At 43.5% G+C, this 19,369-nt stretch overlaps 1 protein-coding gene across 2 annotated transcripts; it reads left to right on the top strand.

Annotated features, from left to right (window-relative positions):
- Positions 1 to 9,080: 9,080 nt before the first annotated feature.
- khdrbs1b (KH domain containing, RNA binding, signal transduction associated 1b) lies at positions 9,081 to 17,539 on the top strand. 2 transcript variants are annotated; one of them, XR_015082119.1, is made up of 10 exons: positions 9,081 to 9,416; positions 11,085 to 11,203; positions 11,883 to 11,999; positions 12,120 to 12,266; positions 14,270 to 14,400; positions 14,484 to 14,697; positions 14,807 to 14,874; positions 15,108 to 15,166; positions 15,308 to 15,502; positions 17,472 to 17,539. XR_015082119.1 is itself a non-coding variant. In XM_086014734.1 (9 exons), the coding sequence occupies exons 1-9, from the start codon at positions 9,320 to 9,322 to the stop codon at positions 15,415 to 15,417; spliced, it is 1,062 nt and encodes a 353-aa protein (XP_085870860.1). In that variant the 5' UTR covers positions 9,081 to 9,319; the 3' UTR covers positions 15,418 to 16,576. The 2 variants fall into 2 exon arrangements, 1 of the variants encoding a protein (XP_085870860.1); XM_086014734.1 differs by lacking the exon at positions 17,472 to 17,539 and having other exon boundaries at positions 15,308 to 16,576.
- Positions 17,540 to 19,369: the final 1,830 nt, after the last annotated feature.

Genomic DNA, 19,369 nt, shown 5'->3' with positions numbered 1-19,369 from the left:
AAATGTTCTAATCCATTCACCAGCCATCAAATTAACTTTTGAATATGAACGCAAGGCATGAATATGCATATGCATGCGCGCTTAAAGGCTAAGATCTCTAATTTCGTGTTTGAAGTCATCCAAGGTTGTCAGTAGCAATACTTGGTCACACTTTAAAGCTTTAGGAGACACAACAGGCATTGTTAATGTTGAAAATCACTTAGACGAATTCTGTTTTCTTCTTCATTTTGTTCATTATTCATTCTTCATTTGTTCATCATTTGCAAAAAGCAGGAGCGTTTTTTCTTCCAGTACTGTACTCCCACTTCCTCCAACATCCCATCAACAGGCGTCATTGAAGAAAATCTCATCTAAATCAGGGGTTCACAACATTCACAAATGCTCAGCTGTCTTTTTATAGCTGTTGCTCTGGGGTATTTGGTTTCGAATTGCATGACGGACCTCACCAAACGTTCTTGCCCACGCGCCGAAGGTTTGCCACCAAATGACCTCAAGCAACTTCCAGCACATCAACCGTCTTTTTCATGCGCCCATGCGACACGTTCCACAGCCCAAACACGCTGTGTCATCGTTAAAAAGTTACATTTCGATCCGATTAGACGGTTGGGTTGCAGTTCGACTGCCCCCAGGCGTGATTTAAAGCAGCACGCCAGCAGAGGACAAATAATCATTTAGAGTCCCTCAAGGCCTTATTCAAATGTATCTTCTATTACATGCATAACCACAAATACAAGTACGCTGGCATCAACACTTCCCTGACCTTTACCATGTTGTGAACTCTGTATTTCTCATTTTAGTTCCAATGTGGGTACAATTGTGGGAATAGAGCAGAGTAAGGATTATAAACCAAAACGAGACATATGACAGACATAGTATAAGTTAAGAGTATGAAAAATGTTAACAGTGGAAGTACATGTAGATACTTGAAGTTACATTGTTTGAGAAAGAAGACATAGTTTTGCTCTTCCTTGCTTTAAAGTGTCAAAACATCCATCCATCCATATACTGTACATAACTTTTGTCCTTTTTGTCTTTATATATAGATCTTAATAAGAGAGTACCCGCAGCTTTATTTATAGAGTGCAGTTTCTACATAAGGTAGCTCAGTGTGCTCTGCAAACAAAAGCATTTAAGACATTTAAAAGCAAAATTAAGAAATAAAAAGTAGTTTACTAAAATTAATAATAGAACGTACAGCGCAAAAATTGATTATATGAATGCTTTAAAAGACCTTAGTCATAGGTATGGGAAATGTATTCAGAATATGTCTGTTTTTGTAACAGCATCTGATGATGCAATAAGTACAACATTGTAGAAAACCAAAAATGGATGCACAAGCGCCTGCACAAGTTCCTTGTGCATATTAAAGATGATCTTGGATTATGTGGAGACGGTGTCATTAATAACTGATGGGATCGCTCCGCAATGTGTGCATCCATGTCCAAGCATTTTTCATAAAAGTCCTTATTTAACAAATATTTCTCATATATTATACAACACGGTATGATTGTTTTTTATTTATTTATTTTTAGAGGCGAAGGTGGTAACGTTATCGTTCATACCCTCTTGAAGGGAGTTTTTTTCCTTTTGCTATCGAAAACAGAATTCATGACCTGCCACCTTTTCTGCTGACGACACAGACCATCTCACAGCCTCAGTAAAGTTTTTTTTTTTTTTTAACACCCCTCTCTCTCTTTTAAGAAGCCCGATGACACGTGGCATGAAAAGTATGCAATTCAATTTGTCAGCGCCCATTGCTCCACTGCTCGGCCAGCAGCAGTTCTGATTAGAAGCTTCTTTTTTTTTTTGCTGATTTTGCACGTTTTATTTCACTTGTTTATTTCCTACCAATCGATGAACTGTCCTGTCCCGTCTGATTGAATTTCCCCTTTAAGTGAGCATGTCTGTTTTGATACAATGAAGAGAGGAAGGTGCACACGGATAATGGCGGGAGGGACTTTTAAGGTTACCTTCACAGTGGCAGCATAATGGAAGGAAATTCTACTTTCTGCAGTGTTTAAAAAAGGCCCCTCCTTGAGAGGCACTGGCCTCACAACCCATTTACCCTTGAAAGAGAGAGACTAGATGAGAAATAACCTAAAGGTCCCTTTTTGAAAAGACAAATAAAAAGAGGAAGCGCAGCCATAGCACACGTTGCCCTGAATCTGTCATGGTCACATAGTCCTAAAAAGACCCCTTTCCTCCACTTTTCCTTTTTTCTTGCTTCACGATGTCTCCACTGAACACAAGCAGGTTGAAATACTCGTCGAAAATACTCCCCAAAGGCTTCTGTTCTGAGCTTGAAGTGTTTTTTTTCGGGTTTTTTTCATACATTATCTTGCAGTCCCTATCCCAATTTGGCACTCATAACTTTCTCTCTTTGCGCTTTGTGTGCCATCATCTGCACAAATGCCCAGAGCAAAATAGAAAGAACTGAAATATCAAACCATCCGGTGTCAAATGATGAAATATAATGTCAATGACAAAGTAAGTTGTTTAAACTTGATTTAAAATTCATGTATTTAAAATATGTTTCAAATTATATCAATGTATTCTCAATTCAGGCAAACTTTATTTTTAAAATGTATTTCAAAATATTGTACTGAATGTTGATGGATTGTGATGTAACAGTTTGGTATATTTACAGAATATGACAACCACCCCACACACAGAATTTCTCTGGCCACGGAGTGGCAGCATGGCCGGGCGAAGATGCTCCACTTTCGAGCTGGATTGCGCGGTCTGAAATACTGTGTCAAAGCCAAAAGGTAAGCAGAGCTGCAGTGAGTTTTGTTGGAAGCTTTACTATTATTGTTAGCGCCTGGTAACAGGCACACACTTGAATGTCTTGAATGCAAAGTTGTCGACGTGGTGTTTGTGTCTGGCAATGTATCAATATGTTGTTAATGCATCCAAGGCAGTTAGCTGTGCAGTTAACTGCAATGCAGTCACTATGTAATGAGTAGTTAAGTCCAGAAATTGATCATCCAGTTAAAAAGTCGCTGAAGATTGGGATGGAGTTTGGGTCTAGGATCTATAATACAACATAATTTGCAGGTGGAAGTGTAAGGAACTCATGCTCTCTTATCATTGTAAGAAAACACCAGCCATGGGGACAGGCAAACACTAAGGCAGAGCCCGCAGTTGGAGCCAGAACACTGAGGAGAGGAAAAAACATGCACATGTGTCCTTGCTATAAGATTTTTACGCCTTGATGGATGTCTGTGCTATATTCTACTTTACTTGTCTACAATTAAAAAAAACAGATCTGGGTTGAAATTCAGTCAAGATATCACCTTTATGTGCAGTGATCAACCATGACGTGCTGCATCATCTCATTAAACCCACTCTCAGCAGAGTATGATTTCCTTTTATTTTGGTCTCGGTTCTTTTTATGCCCCTCTATCTCCACACGTCGCCGTCCTCCTACCCGACCTTGAATTATTCTAATTAAGCTCATTACCGTGTGACTTTCGAGCTTCCTGTAGCAAAGCCAGCACTGTTAAAAGCAGAGCGACCTTGGAGACAGTCGGGCAAGGATGACAGTGCTTTGTTAGCGTGTGGGGGGGAAGGAAGGAGGGAGCGGAACAAGGGGTTGGGGTGGGGGTGTGATCGCTGTGGGAGCCGGTTTGTCTCCTACACAGGTAATTAATAAGCTTATTAACTCCTCCGCTCATCATCATAATCAGAACCGCAGTGGAGGAGAGAGCTGGAGTGAATTGTCTCATCGAAATTAAATTGGACAAAATTGCACACGGTTTAGAGGTGACTGCGCTGAGTTTCCGATGGCTGAAGAAGTGGTGTATGCTTTGAGGAAAACAGTTTTGAGTTGCTAACTAACCATGTCCTGCTGTGGTATTATAAGGTGAACTGTGGCTTCAGCAGTAAAATTATTCTCATGCATGATATCGTACCATCCCATACTGAAAAAAATATGTCGTCACCTGACCCAAACCCTATTGAGATAACCCTGGGAGAAAATTCTCAAGGACAAGTGCCATAAGATAGATCGAGACTTTTATTTTTATGTGTTGTTACCAAATTAAATGTTGCGTGTGAATTAAATATCTTCCACACATTCCAGCTCACAACCAGCAATGAAAAGAACTCGCTAGAGGTGCCTCGTGTTTCTTGGAGTTTAGAGGGAGCTTTGAATCCAGGTCTTCAGCCACTCAAGGCCAGCATCACACCTCATCAGGGCGAGTGTCAGGATTCAGGTGCTGTTCCATTCAAGAGGCCTCAACTTGTCTTTGCCTTCGGCATGTGTAAATCTTTTCTTTTTTTTCCTCACCAGGCTTGTTTCCACAGGGCTTTGTGTGCGTATGCATACTTTGACTCAAAGGCCACGGTGGGCAAATTGGAGCCGACACTTAGAGAAGGACCTTGTAACCTGGACGGGAATGGGAGACAGACCTGACAAGCAGTCTGATTATCCTCGACGACAGGGGGAGAAGAGGTGGCTTTCCCGATAGGTGAAAAGACAAAAAACTCCTCAGGGATTTGGATTGATGGCCTTTCAGGTAGGTAAAGGTTTAGGCCCCGATAGACCAAACCGACGTCGGTGGCGTCTGAATGCGCCGTCTGTTTGGTGTAGTGGCCACGGTCGTAGTGTCGTAACCCGTCTGTAAGCGTCTTGGGAGCGTTTACGTATGTTGAATCGGCGTCGCCAGTCGTGACATTTGGTCACTCTGATTGGCTGTTAGCTAGCAAGTTGGCCTCCGCTGCCTTAATCTACTTACAAGTACAAGAGCGAGAGTTGACAATGTAAGTATTTCACAATACCGTGTCAAGAACGTGATGGTTTACTTTGCGTGGGAGTTCATCGTGAGCGAAGAATATAGCTGAATGCATTGTTTACGTTTTTATAATCCGCCCCCAGCCAACAGCTTTCCGGTTGGAGTTTTCTAACCATGAGAAATGGTGGCTACCGCCGCCGATGGTATGGAAGGGTATTACATCTTATGCATGCACAGAAGGTACTTTAGTGGTCAGCGTCGCTGGCTGTCGTTGCGGTGTATTCCTCCAGCGTGACGTGCCGACAGCCGGCCGGACGCCACAGGGGGTAAGCGTCTGTCACTGTTGGCCAGCGTCTTTTTGGTCTTTCAGGGCCTTTTACCTTCACAAAGATAACGAGAAAAGTACTGTTAGCACAATGTGTCTCACCGTGGGACCAGTGTACTTGACATTCACATTTAAATTAAGTTCGTGTTTTTATTCTCATTGCTTTATATGGGGGGAAATGACCTTCCAAGCAGATAGCATATGTGTGTGTATCTATGAGACATATTAGTGTCACACCTTTACCCTTGCCACACTGCGCCGTAAAGATAAAAAGAGAACATTACACGGTTGAGAAGGACAATGTGATGCTGAGTCGCTGCCGAAAAGCTGAGTCAGAGCTATTGTTCTTAAATGAACAGGAAAATGGAATTATGGATCGCTGTGGACATTCTATGGAGCGAAGAGGTGAGAAATAGCATATTTGATGAGCGCAAAAAAAGGTTTCAAGATGAAGGGTAATGATTCGTGTTTCTTGTTGGAATTATTTAAAGTGGTATCTGGACTCGAGCATAATAAACAAAGCCACAGACTGATCAAAGCAATGTCTAGAAACGCTGGAGCAGGACACCTTTTAACTGTGAAAATATATCCGCTAAAAGTATATCAGTATATCTCATCACTGGGTTGTCGCGGGGCTTTGACAACGAGGCGCTGTGAAGCGGCCATGCCAGCTTGAAGCCCTGCTCTACACACTGACTGTCAAGTTGGACTTTTTAAAAATGTTTTCCTCTATTCCCGCTCTTCTGCCGTTCTCACTCTGGCGTGCATGCAGCCATGCCAGCAGACTAACCGAGACTAATTGAGAAACAAATCTCTGAGTTCACACTAAAGTGTCTTTAAATTATCCGCTAATGCCACCATTGTGAAAATACATCGCCAAAAACTATTCTTAACCTTGCATGTGTATTCTTCACAGCCATTTTATACTTTACTTACTGATGTGGTCAAATGCAAACTGCCTCCTGAGCTATTTCCCCGAGGTGAGCACGACTATAAAAAGCCAACAAGCTACAAGGTATTATGTGAGGATATATATAAATATATAATGTATATGTATCTATAAACCCCTTATTGGCTTTTCATTCGGGCCCAATGAATATGACCGCACATGATAAATCACTTGTGAATATCTTTCAAGAGGGAAGAGTCTGTCCAGTCTCTCGCTAATTTACTTGACATCAATGTTGTGATGCTGCACACAAACATAACACGCATGCACACACGCAAATAACTGAAGATTGTAACTGCCCATTACTAGGGTGGAGGAAAGCATATTTTTCATGCTTGCGAATCTTGAGCGAAGGATATTTGGATAGATTGTGTCGAACCCATAAACGAGAGCAAAAGAGCAAAGTGCGGTAGGCCTTCTCTGGGCTACATGTTCAATAGGGTGTAGATCAGGTTTCTTCAGAATAGGCCACTGTTTGGTTCGTAGTCATTCTTCTTTTGGAGTCATTTTGCCTTTGTAGACATTGCTGTGAAGAACGCCTTTTTAATAGGAAAAATTGTACTATAATACCGGTGGTATTGTACTTGATGTTTTCATAGAAAGAGTTCCGCAGCCTAGAAATTATTCTAACGCCCTTTGATGGCCTTTATCGACTCCTTCCGCTTCAGTATAGAAGATATAAAAGGACCACACTCGTACTGCTTCGCCGAGTTTACTATACGCACACCTCATTCATGTTTTTCTATGGACAGAAAAGTTACTTCCACTGTAGGCTAAACTTGAAGTTGTGCTCCAAAGGCAAGTTGAGGGTCATCAAAGGTAATTCTGTACTGTTGCCATTTTGTGAACTCTTTGGAGCTTGACTGGCGGCGAGGTGGATGAACGGTCGCGTTTGCCTGTTTACCATCTTCCATCTTGCACCTGTTAACCCCAAACTGTGCCACTTTTCTTTGCAGGGCCGGGCACACAACTAACGGATTGGAACTCATCCACCTGCCAAGAGGAGTAACTCTTAACTTTTATGAGCCCATCGGAATTCCGCTCACAGGCAAAGAAGCATTCTGTCAATGACAAGATGAGTCAGGACGGCCTTTGCGAGCCCCCAATCCTAATAACGGCGTAATGGTCATAGATAGATCATAGCACGAGCGCGTCTCCAGCCTGCCGTAAGTGCTCACCGCGAACACATTTTGGAGCTCATTTGTTCCGAGCAGATGCACGCCTGGATGCACCTTGCGGTTAATTGTAATGGTTCTCTCTCAGGCGGCGTGCTGACAAATGGCCTGCTGTTTTTTTTATGGTTTGTTCACTGCTGTTGCTACTCTACGAGCACTGACCTGGACTTGCTTTGTATGCATTAGGTCAAGTCCAACCATCTGACCCTCTCGTGCGCTCCACTCAATGACATGACAGGTTCATTACAAGCATCCAGACCAGAGGAATCAATGCCCGAAAGGTCCGGTCCTGACGTCCCCTTCACCCCCCCGGCCCCCCCCCCATTCTTTTCACTTCTGCACTAAGTGTGTGGGATCGATATTAGTGGAGAGGAAAAGGGCTTCTTCTGATGGAACCAATTTGAGCTGTTCACGTGGCACATTCTCTGCAATGTTCAGCACTGCCACTGAGGGCCAGTAAATAGCTGCATGTTCAAAGTTCAAATGTTCAAAAAACATGGAAAATTCAGGGACGTTTCCGGGACAACGTTAATGCAAGCATACCTGTATCCACTGGTGGTAAATATTGAAGTACAAATACTTTGTTACTTGACTTAAGTAGATTTTTCAGGTAGGCGTACTTTACTTGAGTATTTCTTTTTCTAACAGCTTTTTAATTTTACTGCCTGATCTGTAGGTAACTTTCTACTACTTACTTTGTCCAAATAAGCTGATAAATAACTCCAACTAACTTTTTCAACTGCTGCTTTTTCAATAAGGCATGAAAAAAATATGACTGCACTTGTTCTGTAGCTGGTGAATCAGTCTTTCCTAAAATTATTTAAAATACCAAATTGTGTTTATTCCCTAAAATGACTTTTTCCCCTCATCCGTCCTACTTGATGACCAACTTATATACAGTATCAAATATAACAGATATAACGAGTTTTAAATCAGCTTTTTTAAAAATGATTTTGTCTTCTTTGTAATTTTTTTAATGTTTTGTTTTATCACAGACATACTTTAAATAGTAGAAATTATTCAACGAAAATGAAATTAAATAAAGTTCAATTTTAAAGATTCATTAAGCTTTTTTTTTCCAGATTCCTGAGTATCTGTAGCAAGGGTTGTTGTAAACAAAATATAAGAAATGTTTAAGATGGATAAATCTAAATATTTGATGGCTCTATTACCTGTTTCCTTAAAAACAATATCCATCCATTATCTATACCGCTTATCCTCACAAGGGTCGCGGGGCGTGCTGGAGTCTATCCCAGCTGTCTTCGGGGGACACCCTGAATTGGTTGCCAGCCAATCGCAGGGCACACAGAGATAAACAAACAACCGCACTCACATTCACACCAAGGGGCAATTTAGAGTGTCCAATCAACTTACAATGCACGTTTTCGGAATGTGGGAGGAAACCGGAGTACCCGGAGAAAACCCACGCAGGCAAAGGGAGAACATGCAAACTCCACACAGGGAGGCCGGAGCCGAGATTGAACCCACGACCTCTGAACTGTGAGGCGGACGTGCTAACCAGTCGATCACCGTGCTGCCTAAAAACAACATAAAAAATATAAAATAAATGAACTGTTTTTCAAAAAAAAAATGCTACGTTGACAATTCTGGAAACTTTTTTAAGTACTGTACACTAGTTGAATCAGAACGTCTATTTTTCCTCAGGTTTACACTTATATTTGAACTTATACTCAAGTACAAAGTGGGAATACTTTTTGCGACCTCTGTTTGTCGTAGTACTGTACTTTAATTTAGACTGCACAAAAAACTAAACAAAAAAAGAGCAGATAATCTTTCATCAGGGGGCGTTGCTCTAGCTATTTACGTAACTCTGACGCAATTTCCGGCTTTGGCAGTCCCTCCCCCCGGCGCTTCTTCTTCGTCTCTCATTTCAACCCAGTCGGCGGACTGAGCGGATCGAGTTTAGGACCAAGCACGGCGACAATAACGTAGCGGGCACGTCTGATTTCGGTACCAGCGTGAAATAGTTGCTCAAAGGAAAATTCTATACTCCTCAATTCCAAGTTACATAAAAGGACTACTTTTGCACCTCCTTGGTTTGGATTTTTTGGGGCCGTTTTAAGCTTTTAACTCCACCCGAACTGAGCCACCCTCTCTTCTGTTCTAACTCAAAATGGAGAACGGCGACAACAAATATCTCCCCCAGCTGCTGGCAGAAAAGGACAGCCTGGACTCGTCTTTTACACACGCCATGAAACTTTTAGAAGCAGGTAAAGCGCATTTGTGGTGGGGTTTGTCCGTTCTTTTTGCGTGTTTCGTGGAAGTTTCGTCGAGAGGGAATGCGACTGACGATTACGCTGTCGGGCGCCATGTGGCGACGATCGGGACTCCATTATGGCTCTAAGCGGAAGCGTTCGGATCGCTTTGCGTAGTTCGAACAAATAGTGTTTGTCTAAGTTTTGTGCGATATTGTTACGAATGATGGCCATTAAAGCTACACTTTATACTTTTTTACGGTTTCTTGTTTATACGTTTCCCCTCTTCATGGAGCGAGGGTCAAAGCGTCGTCGTCGTCTTTTTCGCCTTTAAGCAAACGTCGACTGCCCTCGCATTTTCTGTCTCCTATTTTATTTTTTCGCCCGTGATTGTTATTCGGGGTTTTAGGTCAAATTCATGCGGGACTTGAGAGTAATTGGTGGTCCTCAAGTGGCCACGAGGACCCCACCACCACAAGCACGCGCACACGCACTTAAACACCATAGACGTTCTTTGTCTGATCCTCAGCAAACTTTGCATGTTTGCATTTACCGTTATCCTCTTGTTTTATGATCCTTTTCAAAGTGTCTGTGGTGCTGGTTAGCACTGGCCTCTCGCTGGAGTAAAATATGTTCAGGAAATGAAATGTAATACAATTTGGGAATGTATTATTTCATTCGCAGCACCTGGGGCGCTCGATTTACGACGGAGTTCCGTTCGTGCGGCGGCAACGCATTTGTATGATACTCATAACGCACCGTAGATTATCAGTAACCTACACCGACGAAGTAGAAGCGTTATTGCTACAGTAACTTTGTCTGAAAACACCCATATATCCTACATGTAAAACAAAAAAAAAAACGTAAGTAACCAGGGGCGCCACTGGTTTTTATAAACCAGGGATGCAAGTCCGCCCAAAGAAAAGCAGAAATGACAATTTCAAAAACGGCAAAAAGACATACAGCACAGGAAAAATATATGTAGCTGGTGATCTGCACATTTTGTGTGTTTAATTAATGCCCAACCATTGGTGACCTTAGTCAGTTGAACTGTTTCTTACCTATTCTTATACCGTCTTGTCATCGCATGTGCTGATTCCCGTTAAATTATCTGTTACACATTCACACAACTGTAGTGGGTGTGCACTACTATTGAATTCTCATGAATGGGTTAGATTGATCCATGTGCCATAAAACACTTATTTTATAGCTCCGCGCAACCGAAGTGGTAATTACACAGAAATGCGACAGTAGTGAAAACTCCAGTGGTCATCGTAGCGTGATCTCGAGCATAATTTATGTACATGCAGGCTTATAACTGACAGCGACGAGGGAGTGTTAAATTATCACCATTTTGCTGCATTTATACTGAATTTTAGCAAATACTTGAAAAAAGAACCATAGTGAGTTTTCGCCCGGGGAGGACAACATTCATCCAGTTGGTCTGTCCTGTTCGAATTCGTCACTTATACTGGCGACTTGATCAACTTTAAACCTATATAACTATAAACCTTTATTAATGCCAGTGGTGCAATTTTAACAGTCTTTGCACTTTATAATTAATTTGTGATGTATCGAGTCTTCGAGTCACCGCTTACTCGGTCATTTGACTACCCGTGCCTTTGATTCTGGTGCCTTTTGGGATGATTGCATGGGCTGAACCAATCCCTCTCCTCCTTGCAGAAATCGACAGGATCCAGAAGGGCGAGTCAAAGGAGTCAGAGACGTACCTTGATCTTTTCACGAACAAGTTCATCAAACTAAAGGAACGGGTCCTCATACCTGTGAAACAGTACCCCAAGGTGAGCTTTTTTTCCCCCTGTTCCATTTTTCCTCTCATCTTCATTCCCCGTTGTTATTCAATTTATCCCACTCCAGTCGAGGTTCAATTACATAAAGCCACAGGGTTACCCAGAGTCTCAAATTACATGTCTTGATCTTAAAACTCAGTGGCGTAATTACAGCTTGGAGCGGGAAAATGTTACAAAATAACCTTTAAGGGATCAAAATGCTAACGCGGCTGCTCTACTACTGTGTGCATTTTGTTCCGCCCTGCTGTTTGGACTCACTAAATGCGCAGACATCTTTGCCATCTAAATGCAATTTACAACAAGACTCAGACTCGCGGCTATGTTGGTTTAATTCATGTGGCTATGAGGGAAATAGATGGGAGGGTTTTATGTGTGCATTAAAAAGGATCATGCAAGTTAATCCTTCATTTGCATGTTAATTGTAAAAGCGCAGCGGAACCACCAATGCTGATCCCAGTCTAGTTTTTCTATTTCAAAACAAAAGTCCTAATACCCAGCTGTCAGACGATGCGAGACAGTGACTGCGTGACAAATCTCATGGGCTCACATCTACGCCTTCATTCAATAAGCTACTCCAGGCTTCAAAATGCACATGGACCCCGACCAGTGATTTTTGCCTCCACTGAAAGTTCGCTGCGGCAGTCCAACTTTTTTCTGCTTGCTCCTCCAGTTCAATTTTGTGGGCAAGATCCTGGGACCCCAAGGCAACACCATCAAGCGTCTGCAGGAGGAAACCGGAGCCAAGATCTCCGTGTTGGGAAAGGGCTCCATGAGAGACAAAGCTAAGGTATGAACACAGCTGCCAACTTTCCATTGGAATGAAAATGAATAAATCAGGGATGGATGGGTATGATGGTGATCTTTCTGTGAATTTACTTGCATTATTTCCAAAATTCTCCTACTTCAGGAGGAAGAGCTGAGGAATGGCGGCGAGCCCAAGTACGCCCACTTGACCATGGAGCTGCACGTGTTTGTCGAGGTGTACGCCCCCCTGCCCGAGGCCTACCTGCGTATGGCCCACGCCATGGAGGAAGTCAAGAAGTTCCTTTTTCCTGTGAGTTGTGCACAGCATGTTATCCGGGCAATATTGTCATAATCTGTCATTTGTTTCTATTTCTGCAAGACTGGCTCATCCGAGCGGCTTTGTGTAGACTTTCATGTCTCTCTAAACTGTTCATGCTTGAATTAGATGGGACGAATGGTTGTCAGAAATGTGACGCAGACTAAGAGAGATGCATTTTTTTTTCCCTCACCCCTAGATTGTCGTGTTGTTTTCTACTTTGACTCCCCAAATTCACTTTGAACCTGCAGCCAAGTCATCGTCTCCACCTGTCAGCATTTGGAGCTCGACTTGACACGATGACAATATTATGACTTTCTGTTTGAAAAGCATTACGTCCCTGTCTCCTTTTATATAAATGTTGATTCCGATGTAGCTGCTGGCTTACTGGCAGGTTGAACAAAGTGCCCTCGTTCAGTCACGGTACTCTTTCTTAGGGGGGCGGCAGTGTGAATAATGGTGGCTCTGTTTGTGCATGAACAGTCCGTGACACTCTTCTTCAGGTCTGTCTATTCCTGTCTCTCCTCTAGAGATGTTCAACGTGCAGACAGCTGTGAGTTAAGTCCACGCTGTGCTGGCTTTGTTTTACGCTGATGCTCTTGAACCATAGGTCCATCTGGTTGGAGCGAATGCTACGCGCTTGCGAACAATGCTCCACTCTGGGGTTTGTGGGAGGCCTCACATTTTTTAATTAGGCTGCAGCATTCGGGAGAGGAGAGAGCGAAACCAAAACGACCGGCGCCGTTACTGCTGTGATGTGTAACATCAAAGATGCCAGATGGTCGTAATTTGTCAGGTTTTATGGCTGTCATTTGGACCCTGGTCATGATTTGGCGTGTGTTCCGTGCCACGGGGTTGTTTTTTCAGCACATCGCCGTCTGGAAAAAATGTAAATGTACAGGTAGTGTTGAAAGTAATGCCACTAACTGCAAAGTTGAGCTTGGTCCTTTGAAGCTTATTTTCTCATTACAATGCGGTTAAGATCCGAATCGTCGCCCTTTTGGCCCATTTGACTTTAGTGCTTCCACTGTGCCTTCGCTTCATTAGCTGCACTTGTCCTCAGGTTCATGCTGGAGATTTTGATGCATGTGGGTAAATGGGAAAAACCCCTCGCAAAAGGCAGAACCTTGCTTCACCGTCAAACGTGTGTGGGTCCTTTTGGCGACCCATTACTGCATGTTTGATCATTGCTTCAGCGAGGTTCACTGAGCTCATCTAACACCTCAAGTGGGAAAGAGTTGTCAACAAGCTGGCCCGCGAGATGCAGCAGCGGCGACACGGCATGTCGTCGTGGATTCATTCGCGATCAGTCAAATGGCTCCCGCTTTTAGCCGGCCGCTCGGGGTGATTGAAATCTGCCCTTTCATATTTTAGGCCGCTCTGTCTATTCTGCCGTCTTTAGAGCTCCGTCTCCTTTCCGAAGCAGGTCTGCTGTATGAAAAGAATTGATTGGGTCACAGTAGCACGCTCAAAATTGCTCCCCGGAGGAAAACGGAGGGTTATGTTGTGGGATTTGTGCTGCCTGGGCAGGCGGACACACTAATCCACTGTACTTTTTTTATGAATTATATCAAGTATCAGCAGTCACAGCAGGCTCTCTCGGGGAATGCGGGGAAGCCCCCCTCCCCTCCAAAAAAGCCAAGGAAGCTTTGTATTTTGCAGTTTTTTTGCATGCTTACGCAGAAACTTTGTTTCTTGCTGGCAAGTGTGTGTGGAACTAGGCCGGACCTACTACTTCTCCTCTGTGGTGCTCAGTATGCTGGTGTTCGCCCGAAAGCAGAGCCCAGAATTGGGGGAGTCGAATTTCATACTTGATGTTGTGTGTATGTGGCACATGAACACATCGCCTAACACCTTCTTGACTTGGTGACTTGTTCGAATTCGTTAGAGGAAGAGATGGTTATCTGGATGCGGCTCAAGTCGGCGCTGTGTTGAGTGTCATTCCAGCAAGTCCCCGCTTCATCATTAGTTTCGTGCGTGCTCTGCTCTGCATGCAGGATGTGACGGACGATATCTGCCAAGAGCAGTTCATGGAGATGGGCTACCTCAACGGAGGCCAGGAGCTCGGGGCCCGAGGAAGAGGCGGCATGCCAATTCGAGGTCGCGGCGGCCCCCCGGGAGCGCACAGGTATGAAACGGAGGCAAGGCGCCGAAGTCTCGCACTGTTGGCGGACTTTATCGCCGAGCACGTTTTCTTGGCCCGTGTCTCAGGGGAAGGGGAATGCCCCCTCGTGGCGCGGCCCGGGGAGCTCGAGGAGCAGGAAGAGGCGCTCCGGCAGTCCGCGGGGGACCCACTGCGGCCGCCGCTGGTGCCAGAGGAGCTGCGGCACCCCGTGGTGCCAGACTGTCTGCCAGCGGACCCCCACAGAGAATGCTGCCCCACCAGCACACTCCTGCCGCCGTCGCAGAGAGCTATCAGGAATATGTAAGTCGCTTTGATGCACTGTCTCTTATCGTAGTCTACGTGTGTATGAGGTCAAGATTTTTATTGATCAGCGCATTAACAAGCCTCGCCCTCCCCTCTCCCCTTCCAGGCTTACGACGAAAGCTACGCAGACACCACCTACCAGTCATACGACAGCTATTACAGCCAGCCACAGGCGTGAGTGAATCACACTTTTTCTCTCTTCTCACCTGCCACCTTCACTCAAAATGTGTTTTTGAACCGTCTGCACCAGTCCAAGCCAAATGCCGCTTGAGTGCTTGGCAACGCTCTGCAGGAGCTTTGATCTCGCTTATGCAAAACCAGTTAGATATTTCACTCAGCTGGTACTTGATGTTGTTGGTTTGAATTTTTTTATTCCCGCCTCTTTCTTCCTATGTTACGACCATTAGAGAGGCAGAATATTACGACTACGGACATGGAGAGTCTGCAGAGTCATATGAAAACTTTGGTAAGTACACATACATATTTATTTATTTGGACCTTCCTGTGGGGGTTAGTTTTTCTGGTCGTATGACAGTATTAGTCAAATGCTTTTCCACCAGTTTCCTAGTGTTGCAAGTATTTAACGGTGCGCATGTGTGGCCCTCAGCCCAGGACGACTGGAACGGCACCCAGCGAGCGGCTCCGGGCAAAGCCGCGCCAGCGGCCAGAGGAGCTGCCAAGACAACCTACAGGCAGCACCCGTACCAACAGTACTGAAGCGGACCCGCCCTCCCCCTTACAGGGTTGCCCTGACGAGCGCCTGTCGACAACGGCAGCTCTCGCTTTAAGCAGCCCGACACAAGTAATTGTCCGTTTTGGCTTTGGTTCCTTTTCCGTTTGTTTTTTTTTTTCCCTCTGAATTGGACTTTTTACAACATTGGGGACTGAAAATCAGATGTGTGTTTTTGTTTTTTTGTTTTTTAATTTGGCTACACACCGCATCCCCAGATACACATACAATACACAACCAAATCAATTTCTAGAGTGATCTTTCCTTTTTAGTTTGGTTATTTTCCTGTATTATTTTTTCGACCATTCCCTCTCCCTTTGGGTTTTTTTAATATTTTTTTTTTTACAAAAACAAAAAAATGTTTTGTAATAGTAATTTCCAGTTGAACTAATGGCTCATTCTCCACCTGTCTTAAATGATACATTTTAATTGTGCTTTTTAAATAAAGAATCTGTCAAGGTTCAGTTGCAGATTCCCATTTAGGCTACATTTCAAAATTCTGTTAATATAGTCCAATAAAAAGACCTTTTTTTGTTTAAACCTGTAATGTAGAAACCAAAAGAAATCTAAAATCAAGTGACCATTAAAGGTAATGGAAATCATTTCATTCTTTGTGATGTTTTGTTTTAAATAGTTCTAAAACATTATTCTTTATTTAGACTCTAGGCTACAATATTTGTCATTGTCCTTTTAGAGTTTTGAAATATAGCCCTAATAAGACACTGTTGAGATGGCCTGTCCTCACATCCTCGATTTGACTTACCTGTAAACTTAAAAAAAAAAAAAAAAAAAAAACCATTCTAAAATGCTCTGTGCACAAAATGGCCTCCTGTTATGCTAACAAACAGTTCAGGTCTTCCTGATTGTGATCTGATTCTGCATAAACTGCATGCCCAAAAAGAGAAGACTACAAAGGATTGGGACACAAATCTCCACATGGGTCGTCTCTCTCCATAGAGAAGGGATCCTGCAGCTCAATCCCAACTCTTGTACATATTTTAAAACCTCCTAACTGTACTTATTCTGTACCCTCTCCATAAAATGCATTATGCTACATGTGTACGCTTGCCTAAATAGGTTACTAAATCTGTCCAAAAGATGTTTTGCAGCAGTTTGTCAATAAAGCTTAGTGGGTTTTCTATGAAACGTAACTTGCTTTTGATTTGTTTCCTGTCCTAGTCCAATCTGAAATGGCCTTTTCTGTTTTCAAAAGCGCATTTTAAATCCTAAATGAGTTTTGCTTTGACGTGTGCAGACTTTAACCCTCCTAAATGATGTCTTGATGGATTATCAAAAGAGCCCGACTTATTCTCTCTCTCTCTTTCTATACTTTTTAAAAAGGACCCCGAGGTAAGGCCGCTAAAATAAGCCGGATAGCTTCCTAATGTGTATAGAGTTGTAAAGCATTGAATGCCTGGGTATGTATAAGACTTTTTCAATCCTCTTACCTGTGGTCTCGTTTTAACCGCTAATGACAATTGCTTTCACCGCCGCTGCAAATTAACTGAATTCAAACCACCATTCAGGATCTAGGCCTCGTTGTCATGAATGACACACTAATGGCAGTGCAATGGAGAGGAGGCTTTTAACCTAGACAACTCCACTGTAAAGGTAACATAACCCTAAATGTTGAATTTGGTAGTGTGTTTTTCTTTATCCTTTGACATAAACTTGCTTTAAAAGTAGTAACCCAAGACAAAAAGACTCAAAAAGTTAAGAGAAAAAAAGAAAAAAAACATCAACATCAATGTATTTTATGTACTAAAATAATAGTTGTGTACTAACCAACCATCAGGCTAGTGTTAATGCAACTCTTGCTAAAATGAACAAAGCCAAATCTAAGTCAATAGCTTTTTTTTGTTGTAATATTTAAAAAAAAAAAAATAATGTTCCACCTTGTGCAAAGTTACCAATAACTGAGTTGCATGTGCAGAGGTTCTCTTGTAGACATGTTGCATGAGCTCCATCTCACAAGTATCTCCATGTGCTTTGTCCACCGGGTATTGATTTGGGCTCTTTACTTCCCCCCACCCCCCCCCAGGCCCGTCTAGGCCTCTCGCAGAGTGCCAGGGGACCCACACTGCTGAAGGGAGGCCACGTGACCCTCAGGTTGGTCCTCCACCTCCACTCTTTCCATTAACAACCACTACTATGCAGCTATGGCGCTCGTGTTCATTACCAGCGTCTTCCTCTCTAATCATGCTGTCCTTTCATACCCTCACCGGCCCACACTTGAGATCACACAAAAGTACTTCAAGAGCTCTATGCGGATCTGCCTTGGATAGATTTTTTTTTGATTTTTTTTTCACTTCAGTTTTGTGGTGCTGTATCAGCCGTTTCTTGTCGTCAAAGGCACTGCTGCGTTGTTACATTACAGCAATGCTTCACTTATCACACGGTGGCATTTAAAGAGGAAATCATTACATCCCCCACCCCACTCCCCCCAAAAATCTTTGTTATATGTTCTATGCGCCTTCACTGGTTTAAACATGGCATGAAATATGAGTCACGCAGCAAAATCCACCCCTTTTTAGCCATCTCACGGGGCGGCCATTTTGTCACTTCCGTCGACTGAAAATGACATCACAGTTGCTTAGGTAACGACCAATAAACGGCTCACCTATTTTCTGCTGAGCCATGATTGGTTAGTTTTCAGTCGACGGCAAGTGACAAGATGGCCGCCCCCTGAGGTAGACAAAGACGGGTTGATTTTCCTGCTTAACTCATATTCCACAAAAGCAATATTAATCAGAATGCCGCATTTCGACTAATGGGCCTGCAAAGAACATATTCTTTTAAAGAAAATTTTGGGGTTGTCTTCCACGTCAATGTTAAAAATCCATACTTAAAGTTCAGAGAGGCTTTTATTGGTTTGACCCGTTAATTAAAATTGTACTGCATATAAAAATGTTTAAACTTTAAAGGTCGCCTGCCTGTACGCTGAAAAAAGGTTTTCCGATTGCAAAAGTTTGATCTGAAACCAATTTTGCGAGGAACGCTTCATGATTGTGATATTCTACTGGATATGTTGAGCACCACTAGCAGTCAAGTCCTTATGGGGGCTCATTTCTCAGTGAGCGTAACTCTGGCGTCGATGCAGCATCATGCTGACAATGTTCCCAGCGTCTGCAAAGCTCGGGCGGCTTCTGATGATCTCCTCGCTTCTTGACAAGCGTGCGAATTGGCGTGTGGCGTCGCTCGCCTATGGCTGTACCGGCCGTGGGGGTTGAGGGGGCGACGGGGAGCGCGTCGCGCTAGTGTCACCGCGGTCTCGGAGAAAGTGACTAATGAGCAGCCGTTGCTCGAGGCCCCTTACGACAGAGAGGAAACGGCAGCAAAAGGGACTCTGGCGATTCCCGGAATGGAAACAGTAGTAGCAGGAGGAAGGGCGCTGTCTGAGGGATTACTCACAACGTACTGTATGCCTGCAGGACAGGAAAAAAAAGTTAAATGAACGTTTGGAGAGTAGAGCTACTCAGTCACACTTTAATCAACTTAACTGCAGAGCACAAGCATTCACCACACAAATGCAGCCAAACGGCTACATTTTTTCCCTATGTCTCAAAATGTACTTTATCAGCTGGGTGAGTATGGTCGACATCCAAATATTTACTGTAATTATGATTTATTTATTTATTTATTTTTTTTCCCTTACCATGTTAGCGCAGTTTATAGCACATATGTTGACTTCTATCTAATTTATGAGACTGTAGTTTGCGGTGTCTCTGCAGGGCTTTGTGAGGCTCCGGTTTTGCAGTGCCTGATGGAAACAGCGAACCAGACAGTATTTGAATTGTTTTTAGGTAACATTTTCCCTCTGCGCAGCGTATGCAGGATTAAAAAGGCGACCTGTGACTTTTAAAGCTGATTGAATGCGCAGACTGATCTGTTTGTCCTGAGTTTGTCTCGCCGAGCGTCGAAAGGCTTGCCGCCTAGTAG

This window comes from Filicampus tigris, chromosome 18 (genome assembly GCF_054856515.1).
Source record: "Filicampus tigris isolate MCC_2025a chromosome 18, RoL_Ftig_1.0, whole genome shotgun sequence".
NCBI lineage: Eukaryota > Metazoa > Chordata > Actinopteri > Syngnathiformes > Syngnathidae > Filicampus > Filicampus tigris.
This window is presented reverse-complemented; position numbering and strand designations above follow the sequence as displayed.

Bases quoted from the DNA above. Each gene is read 5' to 3' on its own strand.
- khdrbs1b (XM_086014734.1), top strand. From the start codon at position 9,320: ATGGAGAACGGCGACAACAAATATCTCCCCCAGCTGCTGGCAGAAAAG. The intron at 12,000-12,119 runs GTATGAACACAG...CTCCTACTTCAG, and splicing joins CCATGAGAGACAAAGCTAAG to GAGGAAGAGCTGAGGAATGG. The intron at 14,698-14,806 runs GTAAGTCGCTTT...CTCCCCTTCCAG, and splicing joins CAGAGAGCTATCAGGAATAT to GCTTACGACGAAAGCTACGC.